We start from the raw sequence: 15,680 nt of genomic DNA, 5'->3' as shown, positions 1-15,680 counted from the left end.
AACCCATTTAAGTATTCTTGTGGGGAGAATCACATAGACAGGGGAGCCTGGAGGCCAAAGTCCATAGGGTCGCAAAGAGTCAGACACGAACTCATGAAAATAGATTTGAAAGTCGCTGAGAATAACGACAGAGAAGGCAATGGCACCCCACTCCAGTACTCTTGCCTGGAAAATTCCATGGGTGGAGGAGCCTGGTGGGCTTCAGTCCACGGGGTCACTAAGAGTCGGACACGACTGAGAGACTTCACTTTCACTTTTCACTTTGATGCATTGGAGAAGGAAATGGCAACCCACTCCAGTGTTCTTGCCTGGAGAATCCCAGGGATGGTGGAGCCTGGTGGGCTGCCGTCTATGGGGTCGCACAGAGTCACACGACTGAAGCGACTTAGCAGCAGCAGCAGCAGCAAGCACTCCTCCCAGTTAAAACACTGTAGTCTCCAGAAATCCCCCATCTAAACAAAATAAAATCAGATTGGTTTATCTGGAAGAGAGAATCCATAAGTAATAACAGCACCTCACAATCACAGAACACTCTTCCTTGCTTTCAGTGGCCTTTTCCCTACACTACCTCGTTTCATCTCTACATCAACCCTGAGAAGATGTTAGTACTAGCCCCATCTTGCAGATGTCAAAATTGGGGCTCAGAGAGATTAATTGATTTGATCAAAAGCCGAGGGCTAGGAAATGGTCTCTTGATGCCAACTGTTAAGCGCTCTCTGTCATGCTAACACAAATGAACACTGGCAACTGAGAGTTCTGAAAAGAAATGTGTTCTGATGGGGGTGCAGGCTGAGGTCGCCTCCAAGGAGGGTGGCTCTTTCTAGGGCCTGCAAGCCACCAGAAGGTTACTGGAGACAATGAGCACCTGGGCATAGTGGGGAGACATGGGGAGGGGAGAAAGGTGGAAAGCAGTCTGCTGCTGCTGCTGCTGCTGCTAAGTCACTTCAGTCGTGTCTGACTCTGTGGGACCCCATAGACGGCAGCCCACCAGGCTCCCCCGTCCCTGGGATTCTCCAGGCAAGAACACTGGAGTGGGTTGCCATTGCCTTCTCCAGGAAAGCAGTCGGGTCTCCCTCAGTTCAGATATTACTATTACTGTTCTCCTATTTCTTCCCCCCAGGCCAGTCGGTGGCAAAGAAAGCACCTTATATCTCATTGGATCTTCCTGCCAGAAGTGGTAGAGAGATGCTGGATAGAAGTGGGTGAGGGAAGGTCACATATTTGTGTCCCCCTGTGTTGGGCCGCAGTGCCCACTCCGGTCCAGGGCGTTAGTATGAAGATAGAGCATTATGACACTGTCAGTAATGCAAGACAGTGCCCTGTCCTTAAAGCATAATGTCATTTAAAATGCGGTGTGTAGTAGACTGCAGCTTAATTGGAAAGGATGCCTTAGACCGTTCGGGACGCTACAGAACATTTGGCATGGCCATTAAAAACTGTTCTCCAGAGCCCAGGAAACTAATTGCAAATGCTTAGGTAATGCACAGTTGATGGAAAGAAGATTCCCCCTAAAGTTGATTCCATGGTATATACACAGGGATGTTTATTGCATTATTGCTTGTAACTACAAAAAACTGGATCTAAATGAACTGTCCAACCAAGGGGACTTGGTTAAATAAGTCTGAAGCATTCCCATGATGGAATGTTACACAGTTGCTAAAAAAATAAGGGAAACCTATATATACTGACATGGAACATGCCCATGAAATAATATTGGGCTTTTAAAAAAAGTAAGTCGCAGAATAATATTTATAGTTTGGCTCCATTTTTGTTCACTGTGTGTGTAATTCTCTGTGTGTGTGCCTATTCTTGTATACACATAAGAAAAGTGGAAACACACACCAGACTTTTAATAGAAGTTACCTCTGAAGAGTGAGACTGGGGAGGAAAAGAATTTCACTTTTTAATTTATACAAATTGCTGTGTTGTTCAAAATTTAGATTCATATTTCACTTTTGCAATTGTTGGGTGTTTGTTAAAGGAAGTCAACGTTTACTGAGCCCCCTCCTCGTTACAGTAGGATCTGAGGATCTGACAGAGCTGAGAGGCAGGCATGGAGTTAAGGGCAGTTTACCTTCAACAGAACTTGCTACAGGTCTAACTGAACTACAGAGCTGTATTTCTTTTAAACAGTAAGACCATAAAATACAACTTTACTAAGGGTATCCTTTCTAATAAACAAAGCTGCTCATTTTAACCTCTTTCTAGGCTATCTCTCCCTCAAATTCCCACTGCCCCACCTTACCCCAGGCAGTGTTCCTCTTCTTTTCCCAGACAGGTCAGTCTTCCAGAAAGCTGTTCCTTTCAGGCAATCCACAGAGTAGACAGCCCCCTACCGGTATAATTTCCAGGGCATAGAAAGACCTGGATCAGAAAAAGTACTTGCCACCTGCCAGCATCAACAAGCTTTAATCACAAAATGAAAAAGAAGCACACATTCCCTTTAGAGAGGTGACACATTGCCTGAAACTTGCACCCAGGCAAGGAAGACTGAAAGCAGAGCAGTGCGTGTGTGTGTGTCTGTGTGTGTGGGTGTGTGTGTGTATGAGGGAGAACCAAAGTGAGTCCTGAGTGGCCCAACCACACACTGCAGGAAGGACAGGGTGCAATTTATGAAACATTCACCTGTTCAATTTGTTTATAAAATAGAATCTGGAGGGTTTGGGAGGCTAATTGTAATAGTGCAATTTATGAAACATTCACCTGTTCAATTTGTTTATAAAATAGAATCTGGAGGGTTTGGGAGGCTAACTGTAATAAGAATACATGCTCACTGAATATATTTGAAAGATACAGAAAAGTATAAAGAAGCAGGTACTCGCCTGAATCCCACCTCCCAGAGGTAACTACAGTGAATGTTTATGACTTTCCTTCTAGTCATTTTGCCCTGCATATAGATGCAATTTTAAACAAAATCGGGATCAAACTAAGCATGCAGTTGTTAACCTATGTGTTCACTCATTATTATAGATATTTCTATGTCCTTAATATTTGAAACAGCTTTGATACTGGGTTGGCCAAAAAGCTCATTCAGATTTTTCCATCAGATGGTACAGAAAACACAAATGACCTTTTTGGCCATTTCATTCATTATATAACATGTGCATCCTATGGCTGTGGTATCACCTGGTTAATCTTTCCCCTAAATTTGGGCATTTCAGGTTTTTTTCCCCAGTTTTCCTCCTTATTATAAATAATATTGCCACAGACATCCTTGCACATAAATCTCAGTCCAGATTTCTCTTTCTTTAGTACAGATTCCCAGAAGTGGAATTACTGGGTCACAGAGTGTAAACATTTTCAAAGGCTCTGTGGAGCAGTTTGAATTGGGAGCAAATCTATTGCTTCCCAGAAAACACTGAACACAGAAATCCTCTCCAGTCCAAACCTGAACAAAGCAGTTGGACACACACGCCCCCGCCTGCGACAATGCCACATCTAATTAGGTGTTTAATGAATGTTTTTTGATGGGGATAAGGGAAAAGGATGTACTGAGCTCTGTAATTAATTAGAGGAAGGAAACAAGGCAGTTACAGCTTCACTAAATCCTATTTGATGCTCCCGACCAACTACCATCTCTGGCAGGTAAACCAGGGCACCCAAACCGTGAAACCCACCAAACAATCCCCCAACCCATTTCTGTGGGCTTGAGGCCACTCGACTTCATCTCCTGCCCCTTCTTCCTGATCAGAAAACAATATGTATGGTGAATTTTTCTGTATGGATTTTTCCTTCAGTAAATAGTTTACAGTATAAAATATGTTAATTATGTTTACTCACTGACTGATCTCATTCTAACCTTAACATTCTGTGATTATTAACCTCTGTCACATTTATTCTAAAATTCAAAAAAGCATTATCGGCCTTTTTGAATATCAAGATTTCCCCAGTGTATTCACGGCTGCATGCATTATTGTTCTCTGTTTTAGGCCTTTGAATTGGGAAAACGTGAAATTCTGTGGAAAAAACCACTAGGTTTTAAAAAGTAACTACCTTCTTTCTGTAGGAAGAAACAGGTTGTTTGTTCTTCAGAACATTCTTATTAAGAATTTACTAGAAGTACATATACCTGTATCATTTTTTATGCTTTTGGTAATGTTTCCAAACCACCTACTTTGAAATCAGAATCATTTTTTTATATTCATTTTCATATAATTCTCTTGATACTCTTCACCACACATTAGTGATCAGAAGTGAGATGTAATTTCCATTCCCTGCCCATAAGAGCTAAGTAGGTGTAGTAATATAAATTGAAGGGATTTTATTGTGCAAGGATGGACTGTTATTAGGCTTGACTGAAGATGAACTTTGATGTGGTATATTGGAGTGCTACTAAATGCAGCTTACAATGCCTAACAAAAGATATATTATCTTATTATTGAGAAAGTTTACTTTTTAAAACGAGTATTTAACTCTCAAAACAAACAAAAGTAAAAGTATGCACGGAGAAAAAACTCAGGAAAGATGCATTCCAACTTGCTATCTCTGGGGAGTAGAATTGTGGGGGAGGGGGTAATTTATCTCTGCAGTTTGGAGAATATTTAGTGTTATGTTTTATTTCAGGAAGCAGAAAAAAGCTAGGGGATAACAAGTGCCACAGGTATACAGGATGTAAATTACCCCCTCTCCCACAATCCTACTCCCCAGAGACATATGTATACGTACGGCCGATTCATATTGATGTATGGCAAAAATCATCACAATATTGTAAAGCAATTATCCTTCAGTTAAAATCAATCAATCAATTTAAAAAGTGCTATATATTCAACAAATATCTAAGTTCCTACTTCATGCCAGGCATAACTAAGAGATCATTATAGAAATTTTGAAAGCTGTAAAAAAGACATTGGGTATGTGTGAAGGACAACAAACGTGAAAATAAGGAAAGGACTGAGCAGTTGTTTCTAAGGTACTTGTGGACTGGGACACTTGCTGCCCTCTGGGCCTGCCCTCCACCTCTTGCTCCTACATCTGTGGTTCCCTGTGGACACCTGCTGCCCAGCTGAACCCCAGGTTGGCTTCTTGACTGGTCCTTCTGGTCGCTGACTGTAACCAGGTGTGTCTTAAGTGCTAAAACATCTCCTTTGCAAGGTAAAGCCACAAGGGTGGGGATCCAGGCACTTTCACATGCTAATGATGGGAATGTATTTACTAAAAATATTTTGGAGGGAAATTTGGCAATATGTATTAAAAACCTTGAATATATTCAGCCTTAACGATCAAAATCAGAATAGTGGTTGCATCTAGAAAGGTTACTGGCTGGAAAGGGGGCTAAAGGGAGTCATCTGAGATGCTGGAATGGTTCGACATCTTGATCTGGGTGGTGGTGACAAGGGCATATTTATGTAAAAATTCATTAATAGGTACACTTTGGGCCTGTGCACTTTACTGTATGTTGATAAACATGTTTTAATTGGGAAATAAACATTTGAAACTTTGAAACCAACAATTCCACTGTAATGTTGTATCCCATGGTAATAAAGATGCCAATATTTAGTTCACTGTGTTATTTATAATGTTGAAAATTAGATACCTCTAAAGTATTGCCGGGAGAAATATCAATAACCTCAGATATGCAGATGACAACACTCTTATGGCAGAAAGCAAAGAGGAGCTAAAGAGCCTCTTGATGAAAGTGAAAGAGGAGAGTGAACAAGCTGGCTTAAAAGTCAACATTCAAAAAACTAAGATCATGGCATCCAGCTCCATCACTTCATGGCAAATAGTTGGGAAACAGTGGAAACAGTGACATACTTTATTTTGGGGGGCTCCAAAATCACTGCAGATGGTGACCTCAGCCATGAAATAAAAAGATGTTTACCCCTTGGAAGAACAGTTATGACCAACCTAGACATCATATTAAAAAGCAGAGACATTACTTTGCTGACAAAGGTCCATCTAGTCAAAGCTATGGTTTTTCCAGTAGTCATGTATGGATGTGAGAGTTGGACTGTGAAGAAAGCTGAGTGCTCAAGAATTGATGCGTTTGAACTGTGGTGTTGGAGAAGACTCTTGAGAGTCCCTTGGACTGCAAGGAGATCCAACCAGTCAATCCTAAAGGAAATCAGTCCTGAATATTCATTGGAAGGACTGATGCTGAAGCTAAGGCTCCAACACTTTGGCCACCTGATGTGAAGGACTGACTTCTGGAAAAGACCCTGATGCTGGGAAAGAATGAAGGCAGGGGGAGAAGGGGACGACAGCGGGTGAGATGGTTGGATGGCATCACCGACTCGATGGGCACGAGTTTGAGTAAGCTCTGGGAATTGGTGATGGACAGGGAAGCCTGACATGCTGCAGTCCATGGAGTCGCAAAGAGTTGGATACAACTGAGAGACTGAACTGAAAATATCCCATAGCAGGGAATGATAAATAAATGATGTTCCATCCATTTAAAATCATGTCATCCAGGAAAAGAGACACTGATGTATAGAACAGTCTTATGGACTCTATGGGAGAGGGAGAGGGTGGGAAGATTTGGGAGAATGGCATTGAAACATGTAAAATATCATGTATGAAACGAGATGCCAGTCCAGGTTCGATGCACGATACTCGATGCTTGGGGCTAGAGCACTGGGACGACCCAGAGGGATGGTGTGGGGAGGGAGGAGGGAGGAGGGCTCAGGATGGGGAACACATGTATACCTGTGGCGGATTCATTTTGATATTTGGCAAAACTAATACAATTAGGTAAAGTTTAAAATAAAATTTAAAAAAAAATAAAAAAAAGAGAAAAAAAAATCATGTCATCAAAAATTTCTTACTGGTACTGGAAAACACTAATGAGACAGTGTTTGGTAACTGATGCAGGTCACAGAATAGGAAGGAAACAATAACAAAGTAAAGACAAGTACCAGCTTTGTTTCCTGGTGCTGTGGTGATTTTCCTGGTATGGAAAGAAAATTACCAGCTAATGATGGGAACCAGTCGTGCTTTGTTGGCGAAATAACACCATCAACCGTGTTCTCCTCTGATTTATCTGTTTTCAGTACAGGCACTGGGTACTAGATATTGACCTGTGGTAGTCTGGGTGGACACAACTCTGGCATCAATTAGAGATGCTTGGATTCTTTCAGGTTCTCCTTTATTTTGAAGCTCCTTTCTTATCCTTGATCAACTCATGTCTGGAGCTGAGAGGTAGATGGTGCTAACCACGGCAGAGAGGGAATGGTTAGGGTGTAAATATGTATGTGTATGTGTGTGTGTCTGTGCATTTGTGAATACTGGTGTTGCCACTATTCCAAATATGCATAGATGCATATATGTGTATGTACACATGCAGACATCTAGTCTACATCCCCAAATTTGGAATCATGAAGGTACTATAGCAATTTAGTATTGGAGTGGGTTGCCATTTCCTTCTCCAAGTAACCAGTCAAACTGATCATCAAAATAAGGAAGTGATGGAGTGTTATGGCTATTCCCAGAGTGAACGTGTTAGAGGCAGGGCGCCACCTGGCATTTTTCTAGTGGTTGGAAGGCTTTTGGGGAGCACGCTCATCATTGGTTTGAAGGAGAAGAGAGAAGCAGGCTGCAGCCCCACTGGCAAAAGTCTCCTCATGCTCCTCAGTTTGCAACCCAGGGCAACACTGTATGCTTGATTAAGCTTGCAACGAAAAGGATTTATTTTAAGCCATTTTAATAATTTCTTTTTTATCAGAACCTAACCAAGCAGTTTTATAGTAGCCTTCATTAGCATGAAAGACATGTTCCTTCATCTAGGCAGCTTGCCTATTGGTAAATTTTACTATGAGCTGATGTATGTAGAAAACCCACAAATGTTTTGACAGGAAGAAAATCAGAATAGAGCCCATGAAAAATCGCCTCTTGCTTTTTAATTGTCCAGCTCATTCTGAGTTAAAACAAACTTTCTTTTGGAGGAAAGGGGGTCCCTGTGCCAGGCTCAGCTGAAATGTGTGTGTGTGTGTGTGTGTTCGATTTCCCATTCTAGTCCCTCCACTTATGGCAGGTCCTCTGAGCAAACCAGCCCAGCATCTCCGGGGAGAAGACTGCTACTACTCTCTGAGCTGCCTCAGCTGCTGCTATTGTCACTGCTGCTGGTCTCCAAGTCATTTTTAACTTGACTGAGAGCCTGCTGTGTTCCAAGTCCCATACGGTACCCCGAGAGACAGTGTGAAGGAAATACACAGTACACTGTTCTTTGAAATAGCCAGCTTCTCTAGTATTTTCTAAAACAGTGTTTCATTTTCGCGCCAGATTCAGGAATACAGATGGTGCATAAAGCAAGGCTCACTCCCCCAATTAAAGGCACCTCCCGAGTTTCCAGCTTTGATTATAAAGGTCAAATTACATATGCCTTCTGTGTCAACTCACAGGTAATGTGCTTCTCTCTCAAGTGAAAAGACAGCATTCCATCCATTGTAACCAGCATAGTAACAAGTTTCTGTTTGGCTTCGTTAGGGCTCTCTAGCTGTATGATTGCTATTGGGGAACCCAGATCCCGGAAGAAGGTGTAAAGCTGTCTTTTCCAGCCTGTATAAAAACCTCTTCAAGGCTACTTTCAGAGCAACAAAATCAGTTAATTATGAAGTACTCCTGAGAAATCAGTGCTGGTTGCAGGAGTTCTTCCCGTTAAATCTGTGGATATTTAGAGTGGGGGAAGGAAGAGACAAGTAAACAGAACTGGAGACAAACGTGGCAGAATGTATATATGGGATTTCTCTCTGCCTTTGTGGGGCTTTTGGAGACTCTGACACATAAGCCAAACATGCTTAAGACACACACCGCTACAATCGTGGGCATCCTACCTCTATCTAGGACATGAATCCCAGATTTTGAAACGGCATCTATAGCTTAGAGCTGCTAATAATACCTGACACAGCCTTCAGCCTGGCCCCTGGGGTGCCCAAGTTCTTGACAAAGGGCTCCCTTTTCAACCTTCAGGAAGCAATTCTTCTTCCTTGGGAAGATGGGAAAGGACAAGGGCCTTTGGTTCCATTTCCTGGATAAGGAAAGAAAGTAGATTAGCAAGGCAGAGCTGGAAAGAAACAGGTATTCTTCATCCCATCAACTCTCAGGAGAGTTTTATACTTGATCTGGGTATGTTTTGAGGGTACACATGGAGAGAGGGTTGTAGCAGTCATCAAGGGGAGGTGGTTGGAAGGAGGCCTGGCAAGCAGAGCCCGGGAGCTCTCACTGGGGCAGAATGAATGCCTTCAAACCTTGATTCACCCACTGCCCTCCCCTCCCTCACCTTCCACCTCCTTTGGCCACCAGGCAGATGTCTCAAGGCACACCAAGGAGACATCCTCTTGTTCTGCCATTTGGGAGATGTTAGAACCATCCTCTGAGCCAACAACAGAGTGATTCCAGCCCAAGAGCCTGATGGGGTCCGGAAGGACAGGCTGGGGGAGGACCTAGTTGTTCTCCAAGAGCAGGGACCTTCCTACTGCATCCCCAGTTTCCCTCAGCAATCCACAGTGTGTCTGTCAGCCATGACTTTCTCACTCTTGGCGAAGCTACTTGTGTTTTCATCCTGTTGCACTTTTCCAGGCTAATGAATTCTTCAGGTTTTCAACGTGCTATACACAATAGCATTTCTCTACTAGCTGTCTTAGCAGGAAGAGCACTGACCTGGGAGGCCAACCAATCTAGGTGCACATTCCACTTCTGTCACTGACTAGCTGAGTGAATACAGGAATTTTTCATCGCTTCTCTGAGACTCAGTTTTTCCATCTGTAAAATGGAGCTATTGATACCTCTTCTTCCTTCCTTGCATGGCTGCTGTGATGAGAAAATGAGATCGTTGACCTAAAAGAACCCTGAACAAAAGCACAAATTCAGGTGCTGATGCAGAGTCATATTTACTTTTGCTGAATCCACATCTAGCTTTTAGGGGGCTATTGGTTCTAGAATTCTCAGATTTGGTGAATAAGGCCTTGTTCCCTCACTCCATCTCTGCATAATTTTATACACTCTAGTCACATCCCTTCCCAGCCTTTATCTTTCTAGACTGAAGAGTCTGCATTTGTTTAATCTATCTTCATATGGCAACCCCCTCCACCCTCCTCCATCCCCTTGATTATAGAGTGGCCCTTCTCTGGATCATCTCCAGCTCCATTATGTCATTCTGGAAGCACTAAGACCAAACCTGCACAAATGTGCGTGTGTGTGTGTGTGTGTGTGTGTGTGTGTGTGTTCTCAGCTCTGAACCTCTTACTCTGCCCCTTCCCCAATTATAAATCCTAGAACAGGATGCTAGTCCAAGACCCTCTCTCCAAAGTACAGAGAAGGCCACTCAGCCCCAGGCTGTAGCCTCCCCCTCTTTCTCTACGCAGTCCTGGCCCCAAGGGGCTAAAACGGCTCCCTGTCTGGCTTGGGAGGCTGGGAGGTGGATAACTAGGATGGGGGGGGGAGGCCGAGGGGGAGGGAGGAGAGGGGTCTTGCGCAAGCGCACGTCGCTGCTCGGACCGCCAATGCTGCTGCCTCCCGGAGCAGAGGGAGGCAAGAGAGGAGGGAGGGAGAAGAGGGGAAGGGAGGGGGAGGAGGCACTTGGGCTGCAGCTTGCAACCGAGGCAGTCTCTCCTCAGCTCTCCGGAGGGACGGGGAGCGGCAGCCGCGGAGTAGGATGCTCTGCGGGGCGCCCTGAGCCAGGGGCGCCTGAAGCAGCTTCGGGGGCCGGGGCCACAGGGCAGCTCTCACCATGCATCAGTCCCTGACTCAGCAGCGGTCCAGCGACATGTCCCTGCCGGATTCCATGGGTAAGTCTAGCCGCCCTGCCTCGGGGCGGCGGCGGGCAGGAGTGAGTACGCTGCCCCCTGGACCGCGAGCGCCCGGGCCGCCCCGGGGAGCCAGGGGGCGGGAAGCGGGGCGAGGGAGGGGGGTCCGCGTGCCCCAGCATCGGGGTCGCGGACCCGAGCCCCAGGGGAGCGGCCGGGTAGGGACGGGGGCGACGCGCGGAGCTGCGAGAGCCCAGCTTGCGTCGGAGTATCCCTTACCGGAGTGCGGGTGTGCGCATGTTTGTGTGCGTGTGCCGACAGACTTGCAGCCGGTGGTAAATCTCAGCTGTCTGGGGGATCAAAACACTTCCCTGCAACCTGCGCCTTCGCTTTCCATTCGACGCTCCCTCTTTGCAAAGTCCCCGTCACTTCTAAGAGCTCACCACTAAAGATAATTAGAAGAAACAGGGTCCTCGCCCCCTCTCAACTCAGGCGAAGCTGGCCTGAAATTCAGAGCTGCATTGGGGGGAAGCCTGACTTGCACCTCGCTGATGGGGGGGTTTGCGCAACCCTGGGGGATGGGCAGCAGGAGGTGGGTAAGAAGGAAAGGGGCGGGGGGCTGGCAGGAGGGGAATTCCTTAGGAATCTCTCAAGACAGCCCAGCTCGGCTGTCTGCAGCGGCAGGATCAACATTCCTTGAATTTGATTCCTATTTTGTTCCTAGTGCACGGAGTGTGCGTTGATTGTAAAAAAAAAAAAAAAAAAAAAAAGGAGGGGGGAGAACGAGTGAAAGCGCAAGAAAGAGCGAGCGCGAACCCGCGCATCTTCTGAAGTCGCGCTTTTCCTCTCCGGGTGGAAGGGAAGGGGAGGGGGGGATCCACTAGCCTGATTTTGTTCAACACCTTTCCTCTTGAAAAGTGGGGGGCAGCTGCCTCCAGGCATCAACTTGGCTGCTCCTCGAAGCCGCTTTTAGGTAGTTACAAACAAACAAAAACCCCCGTCCCCCCTCAGCTGTTAGGCACCTTCCCAAGCCCTATGATTTCACTGGGCGGAGAAATTAATTTGGAGCCCAGGAGAGCGGGAGGGGATCGTCAAGCCACGATTCCACCTAATCTTCACATTCGCCTCGTATACAGTTGAACCACATCGAATCCCCGCTTTCCAACATACTTTACATTCTGCAAAATCCCTCTGTCCCTAATTATTGCCATCCAGCCTGCTCAGGTCTTCTCCAAAGAATTTGCGGGAACATCAAGGGGAGGGGGCAGGGAGAGGGCTGAACTCCCTACGTAAGCTCCCTATTGCCTGCAAAAGACTTCGTCTCAGCAGAATTCGTTCACCCGAGGGGCCCCAGAAACTATCTCTTGGATGGTGGAAAGATCCCTATTTTTTAATGGTTTTGCCTATTCAGTACAAGAATTTGCTTTTAAAAAAAATTATTTTTAAGGGTGTAGTTATTTGCAACGTGGTACAAATAAGGCCAAGGGCTCAGATCCGAATCCAGAACACAGCAGTACCAGACTCTCCCCACTCCCCAGGTCTCTCTACCCGCTCCCCCCGCTAAACGCGCGCGCGTGCGCGCGCACCCCCCCCCCCCAAGCTCACACGCACAAAGAATGCACTCCTCACCTTGGCCAGCTGTGGCGCCAACGCAGCCCTGGCTCCTCGACGCCGGGCTGGCGTACGGGCTAGGGCCGGATGGCAGAGTGCGAGGTTCCGGCTGCGCGCATTCCCGCAGCGGCCACAACCACCTGCAAAGCCGGCAGCCCGTGCCAGCCCCTCTGCCAGTGCGGGAGTGGGCAGGTTAGGGACCCCGGGTTAGAGCGTTGCTCTTAGGCACCCTGTTGGGGAACGGGGTTGAAGAGAGTTCTTTCTTGGGCTCACAGGGGCCCTCAGCCAATCAGGCGTTTCACGAAACATCTGCGCAACAAGATGAGTGGGCTTCGCCCAGTCCAAACTCGACACTGCGGGAAAAAGAATTACAGATCCCATATGGACGTGCGAGCCAGCTCCACGCAGCCCGCTTCGTAAAGTGCGCAGACCCAAGGCAGAGCAAATTCCCGAGTCTAGTAGTAACCCTGGGTTTCCAGAGTTTGGACAGGGGAGTCTCCCCGGAGTTCCCTGGCGTAGGTCCCGCACAGCCCAGGCCTGAATCAGCGTCTGGGCTACTTCGGAGCTGCTCCCACTTACCTCAGCCCTGGCAACGCCACGTTCCCTTGCATGGGGGAGGGGAAGTGGAGGTGGGTGGGTTAGTGTTTCAGCCTCCAAGGGCAGCATTTCTGAGGGAATTCCCTCTACACGCAGGACACAACCTCAGCCAAAACAATAAAATAGAAAACACACAGACACACACTGCACCAAGGTGCCTGCACTCTACGCTTGCCGGCTGCCTAGGAATGAGCGGTAAGTCCGTGACCTGGGCGGAGCAGGCGCTTGGACGGTAATTTGACTCCGGCGCCCCTTCATGCCCCTCCCCGCAACCCCCATCTCCCTTTTGGCAACACCGCCCCCAGGCGCTAAAGCACCTCTACTGCAGCGGGGCTCACCTTCCCTTGCAAATAACACATTTGTAATTCACCGGTGGACTTGGAGGTCTCTGATCAAAGTATTGCCCGAAGCGGGGATTTCAGCACCTTTAAGGAAACGTTTGGGAGATTGGCAGAGCGTTGAGGCTCTTGCGTGGGCAGCCACCTATTTCCACGGATGCTCAAGGCTGGACTTCCTGAGACCCACCCTTGTATGGTCCAGCTGACCCAGGTAAGCAAATCCTAGTGGGTTCAAAGGTCAGCGCAAAGGATTAGCCAGTCAACAACAACCTAGTGCACAGGACAGAATTATGGGCCTCAGTCCTTGCTGCACTCTGATAGAGACTGCATCCCCTGTCATCAAGGTGGGAATCGGGAACATGTACAAGGTTATAAAAAAAAGTGAGCAGACACCATCCATCCTACCTTCTGACAACCCACACCTTGGTTCCTGTCGGATATATAATCCTGGGACTGGTGGATATCTTACGGGTTGTGGACCAGACGCACAATTACAGCATAACTGTAGCAGTTATAATGAATAGACTTCCTGAGTGAGGTAGCTAGGAACTAAGGGACATGAAATAATGAGTGATTAAGAGGAGAGCAAGCTTGATCAAGGAGAACTTCTTGGAGGAGGTGAATTTTGAGCAGGTCTGAGAGGAAGGGAGGGACCCGGATTCAATGACCGCAGTGCAGGTGGGGGCTCTGGCCAGGGAGGGGACTGGGAGGAGAGAGAAGCTGGCTGTATTTGGAAGGGTGGAGATGGCAAATAATTGGGCCCTTCTCAAGAGCAGAGCATCTTGGTCGTCATGAATCTGGGGTGGAGGTGGGGCACTGCAGAGAGGGAGGGCTGCAGTGGTTCTGCAGGGAGGCTGCTGGGGGCGGAGGCGGGGGCAGGCAATGCCAATGACGGGATTCAGACTCTCCCACTGCTGGTGGTTGCAGGGGTGGTTGTTGTTTAAACAGAAGGATACTGGGCACCACATGGACAGGCTACTGGGAGCCAGTGGAATTGTCCCACTGGTTGGGCAGAAGGCTTTTTGTGCTGGGGAGCCCTGAGATGCACCCTATTAAAAAAAAAAAAAACAATTCTATGAGTGTCCCTCATGTTTATTCACAGAACCCCCCCCACCCCCACCCCATAGCCTTCTTGATTAGAAAGGAAGCGATTCTGAGATGTGGCCTCTTGTTTATTCAACAAGTACTGACTGCTCACTAGGTATCAGACACTGGTGGGCGCTGTTTTCACATACCTGAGGCTGTACTGAAGTACCTCATGGTGTTTGAGGGTTGTTTTTTTTTTTTTTTGATACACTGATTTAAAATCAGAATAAGATGTCCCTGTGTATACGGGAACATCTAAGGCCGGCCCCACAGTGTACCCTAAGAAGAACAGAACTCTGCTTCTCCATTCTTCAATAAAACAACAGCCAGGAAAATGTCCCAAGCAGACACAAAGAGCTGTTTTGGGGAGCCTGGACCACACCATCAGAGAACAGGTGTTTCTTGCTCGAGGTAGATGTGACTTTTCAGTCAAAGTGCCTCTAAAGATAAAAGGAAGGGTGATTCTTAACTTTTAAGAAGGATTCACCCTGCGGTTCCTTAAAATGATCAGCTCCCTAAGTTCAGCTAGAGATAATTTCATTCTACACAATTTTAGCCCTTATAGTATAAAACAAGGGGTGACTTGGGGGAGGGTGTGAGGGGCCAGAGGATAGATATTCAACCTAGTGATGGGAGAGTTTTCTTAGGAATTTGATTCAAAGCTAATCCTATCTGGGGGCCTGGCTCCTGTGGAGCTCCAGGATCTCTGCCTGGGTTTCTCAGCTGATTGGATTTTCAATTCAGGTTCTGAAGCAGTAGAAAAAAAAAACAAAACATTTTCAAATGACACCATGTGGTTTGCTGAGTCACTTTTCTGACCTGGCTCCTATGCTTTTAAGAGTTAGAGTGATATTTGCTAAGGAGACCCAAGAGCTGTGAATAAAATCAAAAGCCAGTTGGCCAGGAAGGAGCCAGGCGAGTGATATAGCCCCAAATTTAGAAAGACCAACACCGTATACACACACTCCCCCACCTCTAGACTCTAAGGTGAAGTGTTTTCCCTGTGAGGTGTTGAGACACTTTCGTGTGTCACAAAGATACCCTTGTGTCCAGCTGTTTCCTCACTCTCTCTGGCTAGCCTGGGGTCTGGGAGGGCTCAGATGGTGTAGAAATGCAGACAGGGATGGGAGGCCATGTTGGTAAGTTTATGTTGTGTGCTTGCACACTCAGTCGTGTCTGACTCTTTGGGACCCCACCAGGCTCCTCTGTCCATGGAATTTTCCAGGTAAGAATACTGGAGTGGGTTGCCATTTCCTTATCCAGGGGATCTTCCTGACCCAGGGATCGAACCAAAGTCTCTTGTGTCCCCTGCACTGGCAGGCGAATTCTTTACCAGTAAAGTCTGTTAGAGCCCCTCTGTGGAGCCAAC

The 15,680-nt window shown here is 46.8% G+C and overlaps 1 protein-coding gene and 1 long non-coding RNA gene across 4 annotated transcripts in view; one reads left to right on the top strand and one right to left on the bottom strand.

Annotated features, from left to right (window-relative positions):
- Window positions 1–393: 393 nt before the first annotated feature.
- LOC133242435 (uncharacterized) lies at window positions 394–12,436 on the bottom strand. Its single transcript, XR_009734862.1, has 4 exons — window positions 12,309–12,436; window positions 9,595–9,782; window positions 8,834–8,962; window positions 394–2,332 (listed from the first exon to the last, which is right to left on the bottom strand). It is a non-coding gene; the product is annotated as an uncharacterized LOC133242435 (long non-coding RNA).
- TMEM255A (transmembrane protein 255A) overlaps window positions 10,367–15,680 on the top strand; it is a 48,203-nt gene continuing 42,889 nt past the window's right edge. The window contains exon 1 of one of the 3 annotated variants that reach the window (XM_061408594.1): window positions 10,367–10,721. In XM_061408594.1, coding sequence (XP_061264578.1) covers window positions 10,664–10,721 — 58 coding nt within the window. In that variant the 5' untranslated portion in view covers window positions 10,367–10,663. The remainder of the gene's footprint in view (window positions 10,722–15,680) is intronic. The other 2 variants (XM_061408591.1, XM_061408593.1) reach the window with 2 other exon arrangements.

The sequence above is a fragment of the Bos javanicus genome, chromosome X (assembly GCF_032452875.1).
Source record: "Bos javanicus breed banteng chromosome X, ARS-OSU_banteng_1.0, whole genome shotgun sequence".
Taxonomy (NCBI): domain Eukaryota; kingdom Metazoa; phylum Chordata; class Mammalia; order Artiodactyla; family Bovidae; genus Bos; species Bos javanicus.
This window is presented reverse-complemented; position numbering and strand designations above follow the sequence as displayed.